General features: G+C 43.1%; 1 protein-coding gene across 1 annotated transcript in view; it reads right to left on the reverse strand.

Annotated features, from left to right (window-relative positions):
• Window positions 1-21,595, reverse strand: part of DDX25 (DEAD-box helicase 25) — a 36,125-nt gene extending 14,530 nt beyond the window's left edge. Inside the window, 10 exon segments of the mRNA XM_075278547.1 lie at window positions 2,332-2,494; window positions 4,808-5,045; window positions 5,790-5,967; window positions 9,257-9,371; window positions 12,988-13,090; window positions 13,236-13,328; window positions 14,089-14,224; window positions 14,915-14,929; window positions 15,933-16,002; window positions 21,473-21,595. Of these exon segments, the coding sequence (XP_075134648.1) occupies window positions 2,332-2,494; window positions 4,808-5,045; window positions 5,790-5,967; window positions 9,257-9,371; window positions 12,988-13,090; window positions 13,236-13,328; window positions 14,089-14,224; window positions 14,915-14,929; window positions 15,933-16,002; window positions 21,473-21,595 (1,234 nt within the window).
• Window positions 21,596-24,053: the final 2,458 nt, after the last annotated feature.

The following is a 24,053-nucleotide window of genomic DNA, read 5'->3' on the forward strand; positions in this document are numbered from 1 at the left end:
CACCATTAATTGGTCCAAACTGGGCTGGTTAGAGGCTCCCTCCACCATGAATTTGCCCAAACTGGGCTGTTTAGAGGCTCCCTCCACCATGAATTTGCCCAAACTGGGCTGGTTAGAGGCTCCCTCCACCATGAATTGGTCCAAACTGGGTTTTTTAGAGGCTCCCTCCACCATGAATTGGTCCAAACTGGGGTTTTTAGAGGCTCCCTCCACCATGAATTGGTCCAAACTGGGCTGTTTAGCGGCTCCCTCCACCATTAATTGGTCCAAACTGGGCTGGTTAGAGGCTCCCTCCACCATGAATGTGCCCAAACTGGGCTGTTTAGAGGCTCCCTCCACCATGAATTTGCCCAAACTGGGCTGGTTAGAGGCTTCCTCCACCATGAATTGGTCCAAACTGGGGTTTTTAGAGGCTCCCTCCACCATTAATTGGTCCAAACTGGGCTGGTTAGAGGCTCCCTCCACCATGAATTTGCCCAAACTGGGCTGGTTAGAGGCTCCCTCCACCATGAATTGGTCCAAACTGGGGTTTTTAGAGGCTCCCTCCACCATGAATTGGTCCAAACTTGGCTGTTTAGAGGCTCCCTCCACCATTAATTGGTCCAAACTGGGCTGGTTAGAGGCTCCCTCCACCATGAATTGGTCCAAACTGGGTTTTTTAGAGGCTCCCTCCACCATGAATTGGTCCAAACTGGGTTTTTTAGAGGCTCCCTCCACCATGAATTGGTCCAAACTGGGGTTTTTAGAGGCTCCCTCCACCATGAATTGGTCCAAACTGGGCTGTTTAGCGGCTCCCTCCACCATTAATTGGTCCAAACTGGGCTGGTTAGAGGCTCCCTCCACCATGAATGTGCCCAAACTGGGCTGTTTAGAGGCTCCCTCCACCATGAATTTGCCCAAACTGGGCTGGTTAGAGGCTCCCTCCACCATGAATTGGTCCAAACTGGGGTTTTTAGAGGCTCCCTCCACCATGAATTGGTCCAAACTTGGCTGTTTAGAGGCTCCCTCCACCATTAATTGGTCCAAACTGGGCTGGTTAGAGGCTCCCTCCACCATGAATTTGCCCAAACTGGGCTGGTTAGAGGCTCCCTCCACCATGAATTGGTCCAAACTGGGGTTTTTAGAGGCTCCCTCCACCATGAATTGGTCCAAACTTGGCTGTTTAGAGGCTCCCTCCACCATTAATTGGTCCAAACTGGGCTGGTTAGAGGCTCCCTCCACCATGAATGTGCCCAAACTGGGCTGTTTAGAGGCTCCCTCCACCATGAATTTGCCCAAACTGGGCTGGTTAGAGGCTCCCTCCACCATGAATTGGTCCAAACTGGGGTTTTTAGCGGCTCCCTCCACCATTAATTGGTCCAAACTGGGCTGGTTAGAGGCTCCCTCCACCATGAATGTGCCCAAACTGGGCTGTTTAGAGGCTCCCTCCACCATGAATTTGCCCAAACTGGGCTGGTTAGAGGCTCCCTCCACCATGAATTGGTCCAAACTGGGGTTTTTAGAGGCTCCCTCCACCATGAATTGGTCCAAACTTGGCTGTTTAGAGGCTCCCTCCACCATGAATTTGCCCAAACTCTGCTGGTTAGAGGCTCAATCCACCCTGATTTTCAAAACAAATGTTGGTGCCAACCTCAACTTACTACAAGGGCCAAATTCACTGCTGGTGACAAGCTCTCCTCACTGCAAGTGCCAAATACACATGTTTCAAGGTGTTTTCCTACTGTCAGAGAGGTGGTATTGAGTGTGTAAAGTGTGTAGTTGTTAGGCTGTGATGTTGGGGTAATAGAGGGTCTTTGGTGTGTTAGATGCCCCCAGACATGCTTCCCCTGCTGTCCCAGTGTCATTCCAGAGGTGTTGGCATCATTTCCTGGGGTGTCATAGTGGACTTGGTGACCCTCCAGACACGGATTTGGGTTTCCCCCTTAACGAGTATCTGTTCCCCATAGACTATAATGGGGTTCGAAACCCATTCGAACACACGAACATTGAGCGGCTGTTCGAATCGAATTTCGAACCTCGAACATTTTAGTGTTCGCTCATCTCTACTGTGGATCTAAATAAACAGGGTAGCTCAGCTGTGCTACACTGCTTACTTTATTCCTATTCACTTTATGAAGGTTATGAAAAGCAAAGCAGCATTGCTTGCATGTTTCCAAAAGTCCTGTTAAAGTGTTTGGGACTTATAAGCAAGTTCTTCCCATCCCAGCAGTGATATTCTGACATGGGAAACAAATAAACTGATCACCTATGTGTCAAACAAACATGTCCATACCCACCACACAGGAATACAACAATGCCAACAAAAATTATACATCTAAAATAAAGGCTTACCCCGAGCACAGACATTAGTGGTGATAAGAACTTTCTCCTTGCCATCTCTGAATCTCTGTATTACATTGGCTCGGTCTGCCACGGTCAGTTCACCACTGAGTAAAGTCACCACATGTCCATCTTTTCTCATTTCTTGGGACAGCCAGTTGGCAGTTCTACGAGTCTATTTAACAAAAGATCAAAAACCAGTTTGTTAGAGAAGAAAACTAGTTGCACTTCAACTCCTAGGACTCCAGCCAAGAAACTCCAAGTGCATGCGCATTGAACTAACTGTAGGAAAGAAAGAGGTTGTCAATCATGTAAAGGAACGGCGATTCAGGCCTGTATACAGAACAAGTGGCAGATCTGACAGATCTCTATATGAGCCTTATTCACATATTTCTAAAAACAACTTTTTCACAGTAATGGTGCTAGACTATCCCAAAAATATTTGCTGGTGCTTAGAATAATGTCCTTAACCCTCAGTCAATGTCATCATGGACATCCAAGTGCTTTACAGAGGGAGTGGGCTCACTCCATTATCCCACAAGAACCTGATCACGGGAGCCAGTAGATGCCAAGGCACCCAAGGCCTAACAATGACTCCCAGTGTCCGATGTCTTAGTACAGCTGGCAATAAAAATCGGTTACCTGTCAGGGTTAAACTGTAATATAGAAGTACTGCAGTGTATTGGTTCAGGTTACCTAGTAAAAAGTATTTAAAAAAAACCTTTTGAATTTATTTATGTAGGTTTTAATCCTTTGGTTACATTTCAATACATACACTTTTATATATTTCCTATTATACTGTGGGGATTTTCTGATTTGGTGCTCACATATGCACTGTCTGTTCGGCTTTAGGCATATTGTATTTGCATATAAGTGTGTGTCCTGAAATATCTTTGCCCCAACAGTATCAGCCATTTCTATTGTTTGAGTCAGAAAATAAAGTTTATGGGGAAAATTAATCAAGTATAATGCAATAGAATACAATACCTGTGTCATTTATGCCAACAAAAATAATTAAAATGCCTTGTGCCATATTTTATGACCCGTACGAAGTGGCTTTACTGAAAGTGAGTTTGGCCTAAGTTGCAACCCTGTATGTCCAAACTGCACCAAAGTTTGGAACATTTTTCTGGCGTAAACTAAAAGTAATAAGAGGTGTAATGTTAAACTAGACCACCTAATAATGCAGATTAAAGAGATTTTTCAAATAGCATTAAACTATGCATTAGTATGATAAATCTAGTATAGTTATATACTTTCTAGCTTAAAGGGATTGGCCACTTTCAGACCAATATTGACAAACAAATGTACAATAAAAAGATATACAATGTTCCTAGAAAAGTATATTGGAAAATTGTATATCTTTTTATTGTACACTTGTCAATATTGGTCTGAAAGTGGCCAACCCCTTTAAGTTTGCACTGTAAGTTTTAGACCCAATAAGTTATTTACTGTATCCCAGTTATTTATACATCATTAAAAAAGTAGTGAAAGTGCAGGTTCATTTTTGATTCCCCACCAGAACGTTAACCAAATTATTTGTACACCACAATGCAGCAGACTTGGCATGGAACAATAACGCAATGGAACAGATATAGCAGAGTAAGGACAGGTTCACACCAGCGCTCGATCTCCGTTATGCAGGTTTCCATTTTCTGTCAGCAGAAGACAGAAACTGGCTTCACTGTCCACCAGTGAGCGCCTTCTGCTCTAAGCGAAGAGACCGTTTTTTTGGGGGGGTTTTTTTAATCGGACACAAAGTCCTGCATGACCGACTTTATGTCTGGTTAAAAAAAAAAACGGTTTCGCCGCGGAGAGCAGAAGACGCTCACAGGCGGACACTTTTCAAAACCATTGAAATGAATGGGTTTGAAAAGTGCCTGCCGGTTTCCGTTTCCTACCCAGTTTCTCCGGCAGGAAACAGAAACCTGCATAATGGAGATCGGGCGCTGGTGTGAACCCGCCCTAAGAGTTAGACAATGCAGCAATTGAGGAATTCTTTAGTAAAGATGTCCTAATTAATTCAATAGCCTGAACGAGCCTCAAAGTGTTTTCTCCTACTAAAAACTATAAGAGGAATTCCTCAGAAGGAAGATAATATGATGTCATAGACTGATCTTCCCTAAATCAGGTGTATAGTGTATTCAAAACTGCATTTCCCAGCTCCCTGATGGTGGGAACGAGTCTTTATAATTGTGCCACTGTGTGTGGATAGATAGATAGATAGATAGATAGATAGATAGATAGATAGATAGATAGATAGATAGATAGGTAGCTCCACACCTCTACATGGGAGCGACCGATCAAAGTATACAAAAAAGCGACAAGTACCAGCCCGGGATCTTTGCGTCATAATGATGTCACTAGAACCCAGATTGTTAGCATAAATCTCTTAGTAAACAGAGTTGAGATCTTGAGAACAGTAATACAGCAAAGGAGGTTAAAAATGAGAAATGTTGACTGTGTCTGGTCCGAGCTGTGACTATACCTGGCAGAAGATAATTGCCTGTGCAATAGTGATTGACCCGTACATGTTCGATAAGGCCTTGAATTTTGCTTCTTTATTTTCACAAAAATCATAAAATTGACGAATATTTTTCAGCGTCAGTTCTTCCTTCTTTAATTTTATGATGTTTGGATCTGGAACAATCTTCTGAGCAAAACACCAAACGGACTCCTCAAAAGTGGCAGAAAACAGAAGCATCTGGCAGTCTGATGGCATTGCCCTACAGAGATAACATAAGTAGTTAGAACACTTCCTTGCACAGGGGTTGGTACCTGTTCACTCTTTTTTGTACATATTATATCACTGAGGTTCTTCTAGCTATACTTGTTAGCATATAGATACATTTATACCACCACCTATGTCCTTGTACTATATTATGGTTTTCATTCCTCCATAAGTGATGCATTAAGGCAACATTGGCCTCCACCTTTCTTTCTTTGCTCCTTTTACTAAATTAATACCATTTTACAATTGGTGGTTCTGTCTTTTGACAAAGTGCTTTCTTGATGGTCAAGTGTCAAATGCTGCTGAGAGATCCAGAAGAATAAGGAAAGAGAAGTCATCATTGGATTTAGCTGCCAGGAGATCATTGGAGACTTTTGTGAGGGTTGTTTCAGTAGAGTGCAGAGCGCGGAAATCGAATTGTAAGGGGTCAAGCAGAGAGTTAGCGGATTAAACAATTTCACTGCATGAAAAATATTCAGGTATCGTTAACTTAACCTAGAGAATTCAGCTGACTGGATAGGAGCTCCACAGCGATATCTGCTATATTTATAAGCTAAGTATGTTCTTGCAGTAGAAAGTTATTTTATGTCATTTTTATAAAGCATATCCAGTGAAATCCTGAAACATACAGTACTTACCATAACTAGAATTTGTAGGTTTTGCACATAGTAAAAGGACCAAACCACCACAAGTATTTGGAAATATCTGCTATGGATCAGTTTGTTTCTTAGAGACTTACCTCTTTAACCGGATACTATGGTCATAGTGACCCTGACGATCAATCATGACATCAGCTTCATCCAGGACATATACCTTGATATTCTCAACATCTACAATCCTGAGCTTAAAGCACCAATCGAACATGGTTCCTGGGGTTCCCACAATGATCTGTGCTTCTAATATGCTACCTCTGCAGGCTGCAAAAGATAAAGCAGATTACTCTTACCACTAATCAGATTTGCGTAAATTCATGAGAGCACCTCTGGAGGACCTCCCCATGAGGAACAGGAAATCTAAGAAAAAAATAAGCCATCTCTCCTGCCCTCATTGCTTAGCTACAATAACTTATACAGCCTATAGTTAGATGCATATGTTATATGAAGCTATGTGAAAAAATGATATATATATATATATATATATATATATATATATATATATATACACATGACACACACACAAAGTATAAAATCACATTATTATGATATGCAGACTAACAGCTTTGTATTGCTAGACTGGCTAGTTGGACTGGGAGTAACTCAATAGGTTCTGGTAGGTTGTCTAAGGTATCTGGAACCAGGAGGACTGTAGTGTTTTCTACATTTGCTAAAGTGTGCATGAGTTGCAAGACTTTTCTCTTCACTGATTTTGGAGGTTTCTAACAGACTCTGGCGCAGATGTGAACCCAGCCTTACTATTCAGAGCGGTTACCGTCTTCTCTGTACAATCAGGTCAGCTAACTGCAGTTTGCTGACAAATGATCGGACATCTTATCTCGCTATTTAAACAAAGATAACAGAGTTTACTGCAAAAACGTTGTCAGTCCCTGGGAGCATGAAAGGGCTCTTTACAAACCTGTGTAATGTAATATACATTTACTGTGCATATTATTTGATCTGCATTATTATAGATTTCCAACAATGATACTAAAACGCTCTTGGTAAAGGCAATGTCTATATCCATTGAGGTACTTCATAGTGTCCTGTCCAAACAGTCAAAGCCCACCCACCAGCATCAGGCAAACTGGTGAGAAGGGAAGATAGGAAACCCCTTTAAAAGAGTAAAAGCGCTCCTTCTTCCATCTGGTCATCTTCACTGGAAGTATCGGTTCCTTGTCTGACCAAATGAGGTACTGGAGCCTGCATTCATCAGCCCCTTATATGGGTTAAGGTACAAAAAAATATTTATCCTCAATCCATACAAGAGAGGATAAATTGCTGATCAGTGTTTGTAGGACAGATGAGAACCCGACCCACCTCCTTCCCCTGCCATGTGGACGAACATGCACCCCACGCTTCGATTCTACTTCAATGGGAGTGCTGGAAATAGCTGAGTGCTATACTTCAGCACTGTCAACGACAGAGACAACACCAAGCGGCACATAGCGTGATACTGTAGATTTACACAGTGACAGTATAGGTGTGATGAAGGATGACAGGTACACCTTACACAGGTGTTAAATAACGCTGTGAAAAAGAGGTGCCACTGAATAAACAGGTGGTAGATCTTGATATAAAGGTGACTAACAGATTGTGTTACGGTTGTCTCACCTGATGCAGTTGTGAAGTCACAACTACTTTATAGACATATCATACCAATCGGTGAAGCTGCAGGACCTCCCTCCCGTCCAGAATTAAAATCCCAGGTGATGCAAATAGTGGAAGGAATCAGGAACTCCAATGAAGAGAGGGTATCTGTCCTTCTTTTGAAGAATACCGTACTTTATTCAAAGCTCACATACTCAATGCGTTTCAGAGGCACAGAGTCTCCTTTCTCAAGTGTTGAATGAGGCAGAAACTGCCTGACTCCTTCCACTATTGAAGTGTGTGAGAAAGAATGTGTTCTCATGATGAGTGAGGCCTAAGTGGTCAGTGCACAGAACCCTTTAAATCATGGGTCCTCAAACTGCGGCCCGAGGGCCACATGCGGCCCGCCAAGCACTTCTGTTTGGCCCCGCCGACAACGCCAGCAGGCATGCATTTATAATGAAGCTCCTGGGGAGCTCGGGCTAGGCCATAGACTGCACTTCACTTTACCTATTGGAGGGCACTGCTCCCGATGTCTGTGCGACCTGCTCTGCCTCCGGCCCACTGTTTAAAAAGTTTGAGGACCCCTGCTTTAAATCACTTACTATTTGCTTGTTGCTATTAGAGAACTATACTAATACTATTTGTTTAATGCTGTAAGAGAGGGCAACTGTTCTGTCAATAACGAAGGTAACAATTTTTTTAGACACAAAAAAAACTATTTTTGCAAATAAGAATAGCGAAAAATTAGGTGTCCTGCACCATCGCCACTGATGCTTCCAGCAGCAGGGGTCACTCCCCAAAGAAGCTTAAATCCCAACTCAAAAGAGACTGAAAGTTTTCAGTCAGGAGCAGGCTTGAGTTTGCTTTAAGTGAAGACGTGTGCCTCTGGCATAATTCCATTATACTAGATCTAGAGCCCACAACTTAAAAGGTAATCCCACAAAGTCTTCTAGATGTGTCAGGTTTACCCATCCAGCTGGACAAAAAAACTTGATCTGAGGGCACTTTGAACTTTTCAAGATTCCAGTCCAGCAGTGGGAGGTCCTCTCAGGGGGTGCATCATGGATGAAGGAGTAAAATTATTTCATCAGTCTGCAACCTGGCACCTTAGATTCTACATGTACTTTCAATACTGTAGGGAGATGATTTTTGATGGGGGTATTTTTTTCTACTAAATAGCCCCCACTTCTGTGAACAACGCGGAAGTTATCTATACTACTACATCAGTGCTGCAGATTAGCAAAAAAAAAAAAAAAAAAAAACAAAAACCTAAGAGCCTTTGGCTAAAAAACTGAGATATTTAGGAGTCCAAAACATTTTTAGACACCAAACCATATAATGCTCTCCAGTCACCCCACAAACATTATAATGCTACCAGTACCTTTACACACTATCAGTTTCTCCTGTGGCCCCGTACACCATATAATACCCCCCCCCCCACACAAGTATAATGTTCCCTTCTGATCGTCCCGCACAGGATTATGCTTCCTAGAAGCCCTCACGTAGTACTCTATTGTTGTTTTCAGCTCAGTGTAACAAACCTGCCTACTGGTAGCGTCCTCAACGGAAGAGCAGAAAACCTAAAGGCTTCCTGCTTCAGCATTCTATTCAATTTTAACTGCAACTATAGGAGGCACATAGGGTTGACTTTCACACATGCAGCCATCTTCACAAACTGGGTATGCTACATCAGTCTACTTTTTTTAAAAAAAAATTTTTTAAAGATTAATCACTTTAGTGGAGTCTTCGTGGCATTTGCAAAATCTTGCATTGGCACTTATTTTGTTCACCATCTGGAGCCCTGCATACAGTGAAGTACAATTTTATTCACTGAATGTAAAAAATATTTGATTCAAAAGACATTTGTGAACAATTTAATCCATCTATTAACATACTTCTAAAATTAAAAAGGTGTAAAACTTTAGTATGCACCAATATACAGCAAGAGGTTGATACATACGCCTGTTTCCTCGTATAGCATAGATTACATCAATCCCATCACAAAACTTTCCCATCTGTTCAATGACTTCTCCAGTCTGCAAAGCCAATTCAAATGTAGGACAGAGACAGATACACTGTGAAGGAAACGAACACAAGGTTACTTACGGAATATATATCAATCAGTTTGTACCGCTGCAGCAGTAGGATAGAAACACAAAGAATATTAAAAAAAAAAAAAAACAAAGAAAATATGGAACCAACAGCAACCATTTGGCCTGAAACTAAGAAAAACTAACCAAAACAGCCCTAGCCAGGAACAAGAAGGGGAAAAAAAAGGGGGTGGGATTTGTGTCCCCCAATGAAAACAAGAAAAGGATTTTTATGGTAAGAACAAAGATCCTTTTCTCACTTATTTTATGGAGGGGGGCATTACAAGGAATGTCCTAAAGCAGTCCTAGGGGGTGGGAATTACACAGCCATGCAAAAACCTAGCACAAAGCCGTTTGCAAAACCTTATGACTCAAGCTGGCATTAGCAGAGCCCACAGAATGGATCTGATAGAACACGGTTGTGAAACACAAGGCCTGCAGGTCGGGTTTGTCTCGCTGCCTTGTGTTATCCAAACTGGCATTTGTTTTTCAGCAGAGCCGAAATGACAGCAGCAGCTCAGAAACAGGTAACTAGGCAGCAACCACCGAGCTTTTGTGCTCACTGGTTGCTGCTATCACTCTCCTAAAGTAGCCTCTCCTCTTCTGCGTTTCGCTGTCTTCTACGGAACACGCAGCAATAAGGAGCAAAAAGTACCTGCTGTGAGCCCCGTCTAGCCGTTACAGGAGAGCAGAGGATCAGGCTGCTGTGTGGAGGATCGGGCTGCTGAGGTGAACTACAGTATCTCAGCGGTTACCAGAGATGTAGTCATAAATAAGATGTCAACTCAGTAACAAATGTCTATGTGGTAAAGCACTGATCAGAAACGCTCATATTTATTGTTGGGAAATAGTCAAAAATATGTTCTTCCTGGTTGCCCACAAAGGGCTGATTGTAACAGTAGTAATGTACAAATATAACTACTGCTTGATAGCTTGCTTAACCGTTAAGGAGAAGTTACTTTTCTACAAGTCTACAATAATCTTGTACCCCGTGGGGCTGAAGTAGCCCCCAGTAAAAATGAGTTCGACACCCCATAATAGAACTTGGTGAAAGTGTGGACAGAGGCCCAGGTGGCAGCCTTGCAAACCTTAGTAGTAGAAGCCTTATTCTGAACAGTCCAGGACAGCTCTCTTGGAATAAGCAATCAAACGTAGCAGTAACGGCCAATCCTTGAGCTGATAGGCCTCCTTACAGCAGATCGAATCCACCTGGAGTTGTGGAAGCAGCCAGGCCTTGTGAGGACCCTCAAGGAGAATGAACAAGGAGTCTGAATGACAGAAGGGGTTGTGGGAAAAATAGACCCAGATTGCCTGTATGACATGCGAGCAGTGAAGAGAGCGCTCATGCGAATGCTTGGGGTCACTGCAGAGACGGTAAGACGACGTCCTAGTTGGTGTGCAAAGAAGAAACCACCTTAGTCAGCAAAGACTGTAATTAAGATGGACAACCTTGTCCTTGTGGAAAACAAGAAAAGGAGGCTTCTGTGACAGGGAAGTAATGGTTACCAGGAAGGCAACCTTCCAGGACAGAAGACGAAGAGAGCTCTCACGCAAAGGCTCAAAGGGGAAAGCCTGAAGTGCCTCAAGGCATCTCATGGTTTACACAGGAGTACAGTAGGGAGGAGCACAGTGTACCACACCCTGCAGGAAAGTCTTCAACTGAGTCCGGAAGGCTAGGATCTTCTGAAAAAGAATATAAAAGGGCAGACACCTTCCCTTTAAAAGAAGAAGGACCAAGTCCCTCGTCTAGACCGGACTGGAGAAAAGCCACGATCCTAGGAAGAGAAAAGGAGAATAGATGGAACTCATTACTCTCACCCCACAGTACATAGGCCTTCCAGGTGTGATGATCAATCTTAAAAGACTGAGGTTTTCAGGCCTTGAGCATGGTCTGAATAACAGCCTCTGAAAAGTCATGACACCTCAGGACCTCGGCTTCAACAACTACGCCTTTAAACGCAGATGAAGTAAAGTGGGGTGGGACAGCGGTCCCTGAGACAGAGACTTGCAGAAGAAGGGGCCAAGGAGCGTCCATCAGCAGTAATATGAGGTCTGCGTACCAGACCCAGCAGAGTGAATCTGGAACCACAAGAATGGCTGGAATCCCCCTTGATCTTCATATGAGAGATTTCTTTGCTGGCTCTCCTCCCCAGGAGTTCTTGATGAACTCAGGGAGGCAGGAGAATCAGGTTGTTGAGGCTGGATGGAGGTTTGTCCCAGCAGACCAGAATTGCCAATTACAGAGGACATGAGTGGAATTGAGCAAAATGAAACGGCCTCAAAAAGTCGATACCATCATGTCCAGGACCTACATGCAGAATTGAAGAGAGCACAGAGAGTTCCTTCTGAAGGTGGGACACACCAGTTCAGAGGGCAAGGATCTTGGAAGACAATATGGTCCTGGTGTGTATTGAAGATCACACAAAAGGAATTCCATAAGCTGAAATACTCATGGGGAGAGGCCATCCCAATGGGGAGCACGACAAACTAAAAATTACGTGAACCTACCCAAAATAGAAGAAAATCCTGATAGACTGTGATGAGAATGTGGAGGTAAGCGTTGCAGATGTTGATGCACTACAGGAATTTGCCTGTCTCCAGGGACGCCACCAGCAACTGTAGGGACTCCATGTGGAGTCAAGTTCAAGTTCGGGATGGGCCAAAGAAAGGTATACCAGGTGCAATATCCCTCTGGACAGACTGGAAAAAGTCCTGGGGAAGCTCCAGGCTTCAGGGATGCTGAGGAGAAGAGAAAAAGTAAACAGAAAAGGACAAATACAGAATGAATGCCCTCTCACAGCTTTTCCCACTTTCACAAAATAGAACAAAGAAAAGGGCCTCCTCATGGCCCAGAAGAGGGCCATCCTAGATGGGACCCACTGTAGTTCCTAAAAAGCCAGGGATTTGAGTAGATGCCATGGCCGTCGAAGAAGAACTCCTGGCATCAGAGGGCTGAAAAGAGCACTGGAATGCAAGGAAGGGTGTCCTAAGAAAAGGTGACCGCTCAGGATATGGAGAAATTGCAGACTGAGAGCAGGAGCTGTGGCAGAAAAATGGGAGCCATTCGCTGTGACCCACTAAAAATGGCAGCCCCAGGAAGCACAGCAGGGAAGCTGCCATGCCCAAAGAAAGAGGAGCCTACTCTGCTAAGAAGGGGGAGGAGTTCGAATACTTACCCGACCCTCTGTCTTCAGGCACCACAGGACAACCCCCCTCTGTGATCCCTGCAAGTAAAAGTTGGGTCACCAGCATTTTGACCACCAATGCGGTGGACCAGCAAGAAGCACTGCCCCTGTGGTCCGAGCACAACAGCGTCATCACTTTCATGGACTGTATGCTACGCCGGCCATCTTTACTTCCTTCCAAAGTGTACTGCACAGGTGCAGGATTTGGATCTCACTGAAGTTACATGCTGCTGGTAACACAGCAAAGAGGAGGAGCATTCATTTACAAAGAAGAGGGTGTCCCTGAACTACAAGGAGGCAGCACGCAGGTTAATGATGATCCTGTGCTCCCTGAGCTTAATTAGCATATCAGAAAAAAGGATTTAACTCATGATAGACTCCGTTTAAATGCTGGCTGTAAGAGTCTTCACACTTACCTGTGGATATTTTTTCTTGACATCAACCCTGCTGAGCATTGCTAGAGCAAATGCTGCCGTCTTCCCTGTCCCTGACTGGCTCTGAGCAATCAGATTCAGGGGTCTGTAGAAGAAAATAAAAATACAACACTTAAAGCAGGCAACATGGCACCATACAGTAAGATTATGCACACATCATGCATTTACATATAGACATATTTCAATAATTGATACTTACTGAAACGCAAACAAGTAACATCCATACTTACGGGTTAGCAAGAATCATAGGAAGAGCAGTGGCTTGGATCTTAGAAGGTCTGTTGAAGCCCATAGCATAGATTCCTTTCAGCAGCGCAGGCATCCTACACAAATAACATGCATGCAGAATATGTCCATGTTCCTCACTTGTACTCCTGACAAGTTTATTTCATATAAGAAAAACAAAAAACTTGCAAGTCTTCAGTAGGTGATACCTTTTTTAATGGCTAACTCATAATGATGACAGTATATGACGTCTCTGCATTTCTGCAGGCTGCATATTTATGTATAACTGGACACAGGGATAGGATTTCAGGAGGGGGGGGGAGGCTTATTACTATATACATATAAAAACAAAATCAATTCCCAGTTCTTTATGGCTATCTTAGTTCAGTGATTTGTATAGAAAGACTTGAACCCATGTGAAAGGTTCATTCCACTATCCAGAGTCTTGAATAGGGTCATGCACAAGTGAAACGTCATATTCTGTCATCATTATGAGTTAGCCATTAAAAAAAGGTATCACCTACCGAAGACTTGCAAGTTTTTTGTTTTTTATATTTCATAACCACTGGCTAACACGGTACAAAAACAAATAAGTTTATTCAGTACTTGTATACTTACAAATACAAATGAAAACCAATGATCAGAATACTGCTGTGTGAATGAGGCCTTATAAGAAAAGATGTTCGAAAATGATTATATCATGGCTTGTACCAGTATTTACCTAAACAGACACCACAGGAAAGGTCCTGTGAGTCTACTGATCAAGTTCTGTTTATAATAAAAATCCTGCTGGATCACCATCAACAAGATACTGGTAGATCCATTTCTTTAACAGTTTTCTGTACTATAATCACTTACAGATGCAGTTCTTCAAATGACTTTACGGAGAATAATGGAGAAGACGGATCTCTCTGCAGGACCTCCAAGTTCTGACTTGACTCTACCAGAGACTTCCGGATCAATTTATTAAGAAGGGAGTTTGCTGCCCGGTCCTCTGCAATTATAGAGATCATATAGTCTGTATTTTTCTTCATACATCAGTAAACTTCATTCATTATAGCTTTGCAAGAGACAAGACTATAATTAAGTCATCACAGATCCTTTACTCCTTATATCATATATACACGTAACTACACAGGTGAGTAAACACAATCCCATAAATGTATTTCTGCATTACTCTAGGTGTCTGGTTTTTTTGGTGTGTAATGCTTCTTAGAGGCCGTGTAAATCTAATCTCAAGGTCTGTGGGTACAGTGGCCGCCATGTTTGAAAGCAGTGTACATATCAAGAATGAAGCTGCCAGTGTGGCCATGAATGCAAGTGCCCAAAACTTGATGGAAAAGTCTTCAAGGTCCAGGAACCTATAATAATAACTAGTGGTGTAAGCAACCAGAACACTTTCTCTCCCTTATCATTGAGTTAAACTTAGCAGAAAACTTTAAAACAAAGCAGCAAACTCAATCTACTGTACAACTACAGGTACAGAGTAGCTACTGGTACTATTCCCTTCAAAGTTGTAGGTGGAAACATGACAACCCCCCCTGAGCAGATTTCTGGCCGGGCACTGCAGTTGTCTTAGAGGGACTTATTCCTTACCTGAAAATTGGCAGTTCTGAACCATGTGGACACATATATAAATTACAAAGAAAAAAAAAAAAAAAAAAAAAAAAAACTAAAAACTTACCTACATCATCCTCTTCTGTAGTGTGGCTGGATATTCCTGAAAAGTACAAAAAAAGGGCAATTAGTCGTACCGGTAATAGATTCTTCATTAATCTCTGTTAAAAACAGTTGCCCTTTCGACCTCTATAGACAGGAAGACCGAAGTTAAAAGGCCTCTCCCACAAACCACTCCAATTTCCAAAATGATCACATAATTAAAATACACACCATAAGAGGGAATATCAGAGTGGGCTTCTGGAAAACAATTACCAGTAGAGATGAGCGAGTACTGTTCGGATCAGCCGATCCGAACAGCACGCTCCATAGAAATGAATGGATGCACCTGGTACTTCCGCTTTGACGGCGGCCGGCCGCTTAACCTCCCGCTGGTCGGCTACGTCCATTCATTTCTATGCGAGCGTGCTGTTCGGATCGGCCGATCCGAACAGTACTCGCTCATCTCTAATTACCAGTAGTAGCAACACCCCCCCCCCCTTTCCACAGAGTCCCTGTTGGCACCGTCACAGAAGCTAAAATCCAAACAAGCCGTGGCTCTGCAAAACTAGTCAACTGATACAATCACTTCTCTTCCCCCTTGATGATGAAATTGCTCCAACATAGCGAGCTTTTATTCCTAAGGAAGGAGACAATCCATGAATTGCTGGTGGTAGAGTTCAGCCTATGTACTAAAGAACTGATTTTGTCTGAAAAAGGGGAATGAAATTTCTGTTATTGAATCTTTGGAATCAATAAGAGAAAGATCCCTTAACTAATGCTGTAAGGAACAAATATCTGGCGCATACATAAAAAAAACCTACAGTTCTTGACACAAATATGTGGCGCACAATGGGAATTTATGGTGCACAAAGTAAACTGTCGTAAATTCATTGCACACGATTTTAAACTTCGTCTACTTTTCGTGTCCATTGTCACTAGTACAGTTAAGAGGCTAAGGTCCAGAGGGACACTGTGGATAGTCTGCACTGGATACAATTGTGACAAACTTGTAGGTGTAACAGCAGGGCTAAGTCATGAGAAACAGTACAGACAACAATAACTGGTCTTACCTGAGTATTTATTACAGCTATACTGATAACTGGGAGCAATAATCTGTAAAATATGAGAACGAACAAAGCATGAAATTTAGGCATGAAGTAGCAGCTGGAAGTATTTATCTACCTGTAGAAACACAAACCCTTTCAGGCAAATTAGGATCAAGAACCTTTAATTACTTCACAGGCAATAAAAGTTATAGTATATGCACATTAGATAGCTGACCGTTATCTCATCATATTTGTATTCAGTATGGTACACGGTGCCATCCTTATAGTATATACTGTACACAGCGATACCAGTACACTACTGTCATTATATACAGCTGTTCTGCTATATAGAATACACACTGTGTACAGTATATACTGTTGGGGCCAAAATTTTGTGGAATAGCGCATAATTGTAAAAAAGGTAAAATGTAATCACAAATTTGATTAGGTAATAATTAGAGATGAGCGAGTAGTATTCGATCGAATACCTCCCCTGCATAATTATTGGCGTAGTCGGTTGAATACCATGCGGTAAACGCAATAAAAATTCGATGCCCCTCGCACCTTCCCTGGCGCTTTTTTACACCAATAACTATGCAGGGGAGGTATTCGACCGGATATACTCGCTCATCACTAGTAATAATCACCCTGTACATACATACAAGTGCATATCAGAGTAGAATATCATCAAAAAGTTGTTTATTTTTATTTTTTTTAGTAATTCAATTGAAAATGTGAAACATATTGAGTCATTGCAAACAGAGTGAACTTTTTCAAATGTTCATGTTAATGATATTCTAATTCATTGAGATGTGCATCCTATTAATATTATAAATGTGAAATGTTTGTGAGTTTGTGGGTTTGTGACTTTGGATGTTCGGATGTTTGGCGGTCAATCACGCAAAAACCGCTCCACCGATTTGGCTGAAATTTTCCACAAACATAGTCACTACACTCGATTGCGCAATAGGCTACTTTTTGTCACAATAGCGCACATACGTTTTTCCCAGGACCCCCACAAAATCCAAACTCACATCACTATCTCTGCAATCTCACACACTTTGGACCCCGATTTGGCTGAAATTTTCCACAAACATAGTCCCTACACTCGATTGCGCAATAGGCTACTTTTCGTCACAATAGCGCACATACGTTTTTCCCAGGACCCCCACAAAACCCAAACTCACATCACTATCTCTGCAATCTCACACACTTTGGACCACAGCAAGCCACAAAATTCATATTACCCTCTACAGCAGAGGTCAGCAACCCCTGGCACACATGCCAAGAGTGGCACTCCTGCCATATTTCACTGGCATGCCAGCAGCACAGGACCTGCAAGAGTTAAATGAAGTCTCCTGCTAGAGCTGAGGCATAAGGACACACCCCTTTGAGAGGGGTGCAGGAAACCCAGGGGGTGGAGCTTAATCGCTCAAGTCTCTGCCTGCTATAGTGATAGCTCCTGCCGAAGCTGCTAGCAAACTGAAAGTAAGAAACACACAGCTCCCTTACTTTAGTTCCTATTCTCATTAATGTCAGGCATTTGGGGTTATTAGTTTAGTGTTAGTAACTCCATGTGCCTCACATTAATAGGAATAAACCCCATCATGTCCCTCATATTAACCCCTGTGTGCCCCATATAAAGGTTACTAATATGTGAGACATATGGAGGTACTAATAAAAGACCTCAGTAATGAAGATACTTAATTATTACCTCCAAGTCTCTCACATATCAGTAACTAGAGATGAGCGAGTACTGTTGGGATCAGCCGATCCAAACAGCACGCTCCATAGAAATGAATGGATGCACCTGGTACTTCCGCTTGGACGTAGCCAGCGCGCTTAACCCCCCGCGTGCCGGCTACGTCCATTCATTTCTATGCGAGCGTGCTGTTCGGATTGGCTGATCTCAACAGTACTCGCTCATCTCTATCAGTAACTCTTACACTGGGGTTAATGTGAAGGACATGATGGGGTTAATTGCTATTAATAAGAGGCGCATGGAGTTACTAAACTGTCATGCACAGGGCCAGACTTTATGTTGCTTGCTCAAGAGTATCCTGTGCCCAAAACTTACATGTACTGGCGCAAAATAACAACTCATACAATGTCGTATATCAAAGTATATTAACCTGAAATACTTCTGTCCCAAAGACACTATGTACAGTTTATAAAAACACCGTATAGTGGCTGAAATACAAATTACATTCAACACAAAAGTCTCATGTGCTCTCAGAATTACAACAAAAACAAGATACACAGTTACATTTTATATCCCATACCTTATACACAGTACGAAAACCTTACCCGCGCCTGTATATACCCACTTCTACAATCACCGCAGACGAAGTCGTGGGTACCAGCTAGTATATATATATATATATATATATATATATATATATATATATATATACACACTCACCGGCCACTTTATTAGGTACACCTGTCCAACTGCTCGTTAACACTTAATTTCTAATCAGCCAATCACATGGCGGCAACTCAGTGCATTTAGGCATGTAGACATGGTCAAGACAATCTCCTGCAGTTCAAACCGAGCATCAGTATGGGGAAGAAAGGTGATTTGAGTGCCTTTGAACGTGGCATGGTTGTTGGTGCCAGAAGGGCTGGTCTGAGTATTTCAGAAACTGCTGATCTACTGGGATTTTCACGCACAACCATCTCTAGGGTTTACAGAGAATGGTCCGAAAAAGAAAAAACATCCAGTGAGCGGCAGTTCTGTGGGCGGAAATGCGTTGTTGATGCCAGAGGTCAGAGGAGAATGGCCAGACTGGTTCGAGCTGATAGAAAGGCAACAGTGACTCAAATAGCCACCCGTTACAACCAAGGTAGCCAGAAGAGCATCTCTGAACGCACAGTACGTCGAACTTTGAGGCAGATGGGCTACAGCAGCAGAAGACCACACCGGGTGCCACTCCTTTCAGCTAAGAACAGGAAACTGAGGCTACAATTTGCACAAGCTCATTGAAATTGGACAATTGAAGATTGGAAAAACGTTGCCTGGTCTGATGAGTCTCGATTTCTGCTGCGACATTCGGATGGTAGGGTCAGAATTTGGCGTCAACAACATGAAAGCATGGATCCATCCTGCCTTGTATCAACGGTTCAGGCTGGTGGTGTCATGGTGTGGGGAATATTTTCTTGGCACTCTTTGGGCCCCTTGGTACCAATTGAGCATCGTTGCAACGCCAAAGCCTACCTGAGTATTGTTGCTGACCATGTCCATCCCTTTATGACCACAATGTACCCAACATCTGATGGCTACTTTCAGCAGGATAATGCGCCATGTCATAAAGCTGGAATCATCTCAGACTGGTTTCTTGAACATGACAATGAGTTCACTGTACTCCAATGGCCTCCACAGTCACCAGATCTCAATCCAATAGAGCATCTTTGGGATGTGGTGGAACGGGAGATTCGCATCATGGATGTGCAGCCGATAAATCTGCGGCAACTGTGTGATGCCATCATGTCAATATGGACCAAAATCTCTGAGGAATGCTTCCAGCACCTTGTTGAATCTATGCCACGAAGAATTGAGGCAGTTCTGAAGGCAAAAGGGGGTCCAACCCGTTACTAGCATGGTGTACCTAATAAAGTGGCCGGTGAGTGTGTGTGTGTGTGTATATATATATATATATATATATATATATATATATATATACGCAGAGAAAAGTCCTGCACTGAGGAATTTTTTCTCTACTGCTTTCAGGTTTCAAATGGCGGACAACTGATGGGCCCCCTTATAGTCCGCCGATGTCCGTGTGTAACCGCTGTTATAGTGGTCCAGCCCCTCATTGTTCGAGGCGCCCAGCAGAGCCTAACTACAAGAGACTACGGTGCTAGTGTGAACCTAGCGTCATACTGTCTGTAGATCGATGTCACATTGCCCGGACCCAGGCCTGTACACACAGACACAAGTGTCACACCTGTCCCACAGGTCATCTATAATATACAAGTGGCCGACCAGCTGAACTATACAGGTAACCAAACTACAGGATATTCTCCTAAGCCAACAGAGTGACGAGGACTATTATCCAGCAGCTCATCCCACCATCTACTGTTTACTGCCCATATATCAATGCATTATATCCACTTGCCTGACGAAGGGTATATAACCTGAAAGGTTATAGCTGTAAACATAATTAATAATATTAATAAGCATTACCTCTACTGGAGTGCAGATCTACTTTATCTTTCCGGAGGTCCACATGCAATCTGAGATTATCATGGAGATCACACGTCCATAAAATGTGGACATGTGAATAAGGCCTAATGTGAGTCACAATGGGGTTACTAAAGAACTTATATACCTCACATCAATATTACAAATGGGAGGTACATGGAAATCCGGAGATAGTAACCCCATGTGCTTTAAAGGTCCTTTCCCATCGATATAACCAAGTTTGTAGCCAACTAAAAGTTAAATAAAGTAAGATAGATAGATATATATATATATATATATATATATATATATACACACACACACACAATCAGAAATGCTGGAACTTTTTACGGTTTAGGACTTGATAGCCTTTCCACAGTAATGAAATCATGGCTGACATCTCATGCAGGGTCCTTTCCTGACAGCATGGCTGGATTTCTTACAGTCCCAAATCATATGTAGTTCCTGCATTCATTGTTATATCCATTGGTAACCAAGACAAATAACTACAACCAATAGGATAAAACTATTTTACTTACAGAAATATTTCATTCTTAGAAGTCTACAAATGTGCTTATGTAGATGGGAAACCCCTTTAAATTAGTTCTCATTTTTCTTTTTTTGACATTTAAAATTCCGAGTCAATCCAGTGCATGTTAGACAGATGGGCAGGGGGACAAGATGAGCATATACCACTGACACTGTATTAGACTGAATTCACCTGCTTCCCTTTTGGTCTCTACCTCCCTCTCCTGTAATTTATGGCAGTGCTCCCATAGAAGCTGAGTGGTATGGATTCCCCAATGAAGCAGCATAATATGGAGCAGCAGAGGAGGGTTGTTCCTCCATTCACAGCACTGGTCACTGTGGTCTGGTTGTCAAGTAACTCTGATCAAAAACCAAAATGGCGGAAGTCAGCACAGGAACAAGATCAGCACTGCGGCCAAATGCAGCCAAGTACTCTGCACATTGAACTGCATGTTGGCCAGGTCCATGACATACAAGCAGTGCAGCAAGAAGCCACATTACTGCCAAAGCTGCCTATACTGAACCCATTCAAATCACTGCAAATGCTGGGACATGTAGTCACTCCACAGCCCGAGTGTCAGTGCACATGCTGGGACATGTAGTCACTCCACAGCCCGAGTGTCAGTGCACATGCTGGGACATGTAGTCACTCCACAGCCCGAGTGTCAGTCCACATGCTGGAAGGGGCATTTAGTTACTTCGCCCATGCCCCATTACAGCCCAAGAACCAGGACCTCTGCTGGGAGTGCCTAGTTAGGGCCTCATACATATAGACTGTGTAATAAGTGGACACGTGACTACTTCTGCCATTACTACACATAGTTACATTATTGTTCTGCAGGTCGGAGGGCTCTCCATGAGATGGTCCATACACTTTAGAGCGCACAGCCGCCGCTGCCAACACGCCTCGCCCCCGCCAAACTGCTCCATTACCGCGCACAGACGCCATCCCTCTCCCAAACCCCTAAGCTGTTACTAGCAACGCCGGGGCAGGAACGTGGTGACGTCAGCGCGCAGGCCGTGGGGGGACCTCCTGCAGGCAGGTGGCGCTGTCACGGGTAACATTGTAGGTGAGGTGTCTTGCAGTAAGGAGATAGAGTGTCTACAGTGTGGACCTGCTCCTGGCAATGATGGCAAATAGCTGTCTCTATGTGAACTGTTTCCTATCCCTTGTTAGGGAACCTTTTAGCACTTAGTGGTCAGGCCCTAAACGCAAGTAGTATTTAGCTAAATCCCATACTTCATAAGAACCAGCTCCTTACTAATGGTGGGAGATACTCAATTCTAGAAGAGCTGTGGATTTCACATCGTTTGTAGGGGTCAGTTTTGCACCCTGTTGGTCAGGTCCAAAAACTATGATAACTGTAGGCAAGGGCCATATGACAATATTTGTCACCAGAAGAGAAATTGAATGGAAATTGTGCGACAAAAAGTTGCTGTGCTATGCATGCGTCTGCGATAGTTTTTTTTTTTTTTTTAAATATATATATATATATATATATATATATATACACTTTATAGGGGTTGTCTAGGCAAAAATGGACAACCCGTTTAAGTTTTAAATAGACAGTGAAAAAAAAATCATACTCACCTTTCTACAGTGCTCCGGTGCTTCCCTGCGCGGTGCGATCTTCTGGGTCCCATGCTGGCGGACGTTCTAGTTCTAGCCTGACGCCAATCAGCAGCTTCAGCGGAAGGGATCCATGACGTCACAGCCAGTGAACAGTTTCACTTTGAGAAGACGCCAGAGCAGAAGGACTGGAGCGTGCTGGGATGACACCTCAGCATGAATTTATTTTTCACCACCCTCGGTTGTCCAGGCATTAAAGAGGATCTTTCACCATCTGGGGCACATGTGGTGTAATACACTGCGAGAAAGCAGACAATCGGCTTTTCCGTTCTCTGCCCCCGGGAAGAGCTATCAGTGCCGGTACCGTAGCTCTTCACTGTCAGAAGGGCATTTCTGACTATCAGGAACGCCCTTCCTCACAGCAGCGCCTATAGCGCTGTACTGTGAGAGCAGTGAGGAACGCCCCCTCCCCTCCTGATAGTACTCATCCATAGACGAGTACTGGGGGGGGGCGTTCCTCACCACTCAGCATCATCGCTGGGCAGTAAGCAATGCCCCCTCTAACAGTACAGCGCAATAGACGCTACTGTGAGGAAGGGTGCTCCTGACTGTCAGAAACGCCCTTCTGACACTGAAGAGGTACCGGCACCGATAGCTCTTCACCGCGGGCACAGAATGGGAAAACCGATAGTGCGCTTTCTAGTGGTATATAAAACCGCATGTGCCCCAGGAGGAGAAAGGTCCTTTTTTAAAAATAAAAAAAGTGAGTATTCAGCACCGCTGTGGGTATATCTGCAGATAATTTTTGGAAACTGGATAACCCCTTTAGCACTAGATAGAATATTTCCTCCAGGTCTTACACTGCTGTCTCGTACCTAGGAACATGCTGTCAGGAGTGACAGATAGGTCTCCCTTAGTGGTTTCCCTGGACTACTGATGAGTAATTCCTCCTGCAGCATCTACTTCCTGTAATACTGTGATAAACCTTGTTGCCCTTATGGAATGCATATAGTGCCTGACTCTATCGCTGTATCCTTACATATCACATCATATCACATTTGGTGGCTGAATTTGTATGGTTTAAATGTTATATTTTGTCTGTATGTTGAGAGTGCTTTTTTCCTATTATACTGTATTGTAACAAACTTTTTTCTTTCTTTTGCCTTGTGTTGTGTACGCACCTTTTTACCGGAAAATTGGAAAACGTGTATATTGGATGGTTTTAATAAACATGATCTGATTTTTTTAAAAAGAGCAACTTCCACTCACCCAGACGGTCCCTGAGAGAATGCTATTCTTTGCCTAGATAAATAAACTACATTTACTGCAATGTATAAGAGCTAGTTATACTGTCTAGTTATTATCGTATTTGGGCTCATTGTTCTTATACATTTACCGTCCTGCCCCCTGAAATGTTACTCTCCTCCTAAATGACTAATGAGAAATAACACTTCAAACCTGCGTCTTCAGATATCAAGTTCTGCGGTAACTGGACCCAGCATCTTACTGCGTGGAAGAACTGGTAGAGTACAGCACGTAATACATGTTACCTAATCCATATGAGATGAGGATATCGGGAAGTGCTCAGATAATCAGTTTGGGGTGCTGCCCTCTCTCTATACCCTCTAGGGTTTAAACCAACCATGACAATCTGCTTACCTCCAAACCTTTTGGACTTTCAAAGAAAGATATTTATAGTTCACTATGTGAAAACTTTGTCCGCATATCTATTTGCCCATCAATATTGGATCAGTGGGAGTCTGACTGTACTGGGCACATCATATCAAAGTCCCAGAAAACACTTTAGTTTCAAAGGTATTTATTGAGTGACAACATT

This window comes from Leptodactylus fuscus, chromosome 6 (genome assembly GCF_031893055.1).
Source record: "Leptodactylus fuscus isolate aLepFus1 chromosome 6, aLepFus1.hap2, whole genome shotgun sequence".
Classification (NCBI taxonomy): domain Eukaryota; kingdom Metazoa; phylum Chordata; class Amphibia; order Anura; family Leptodactylidae; genus Leptodactylus; species Leptodactylus fuscus.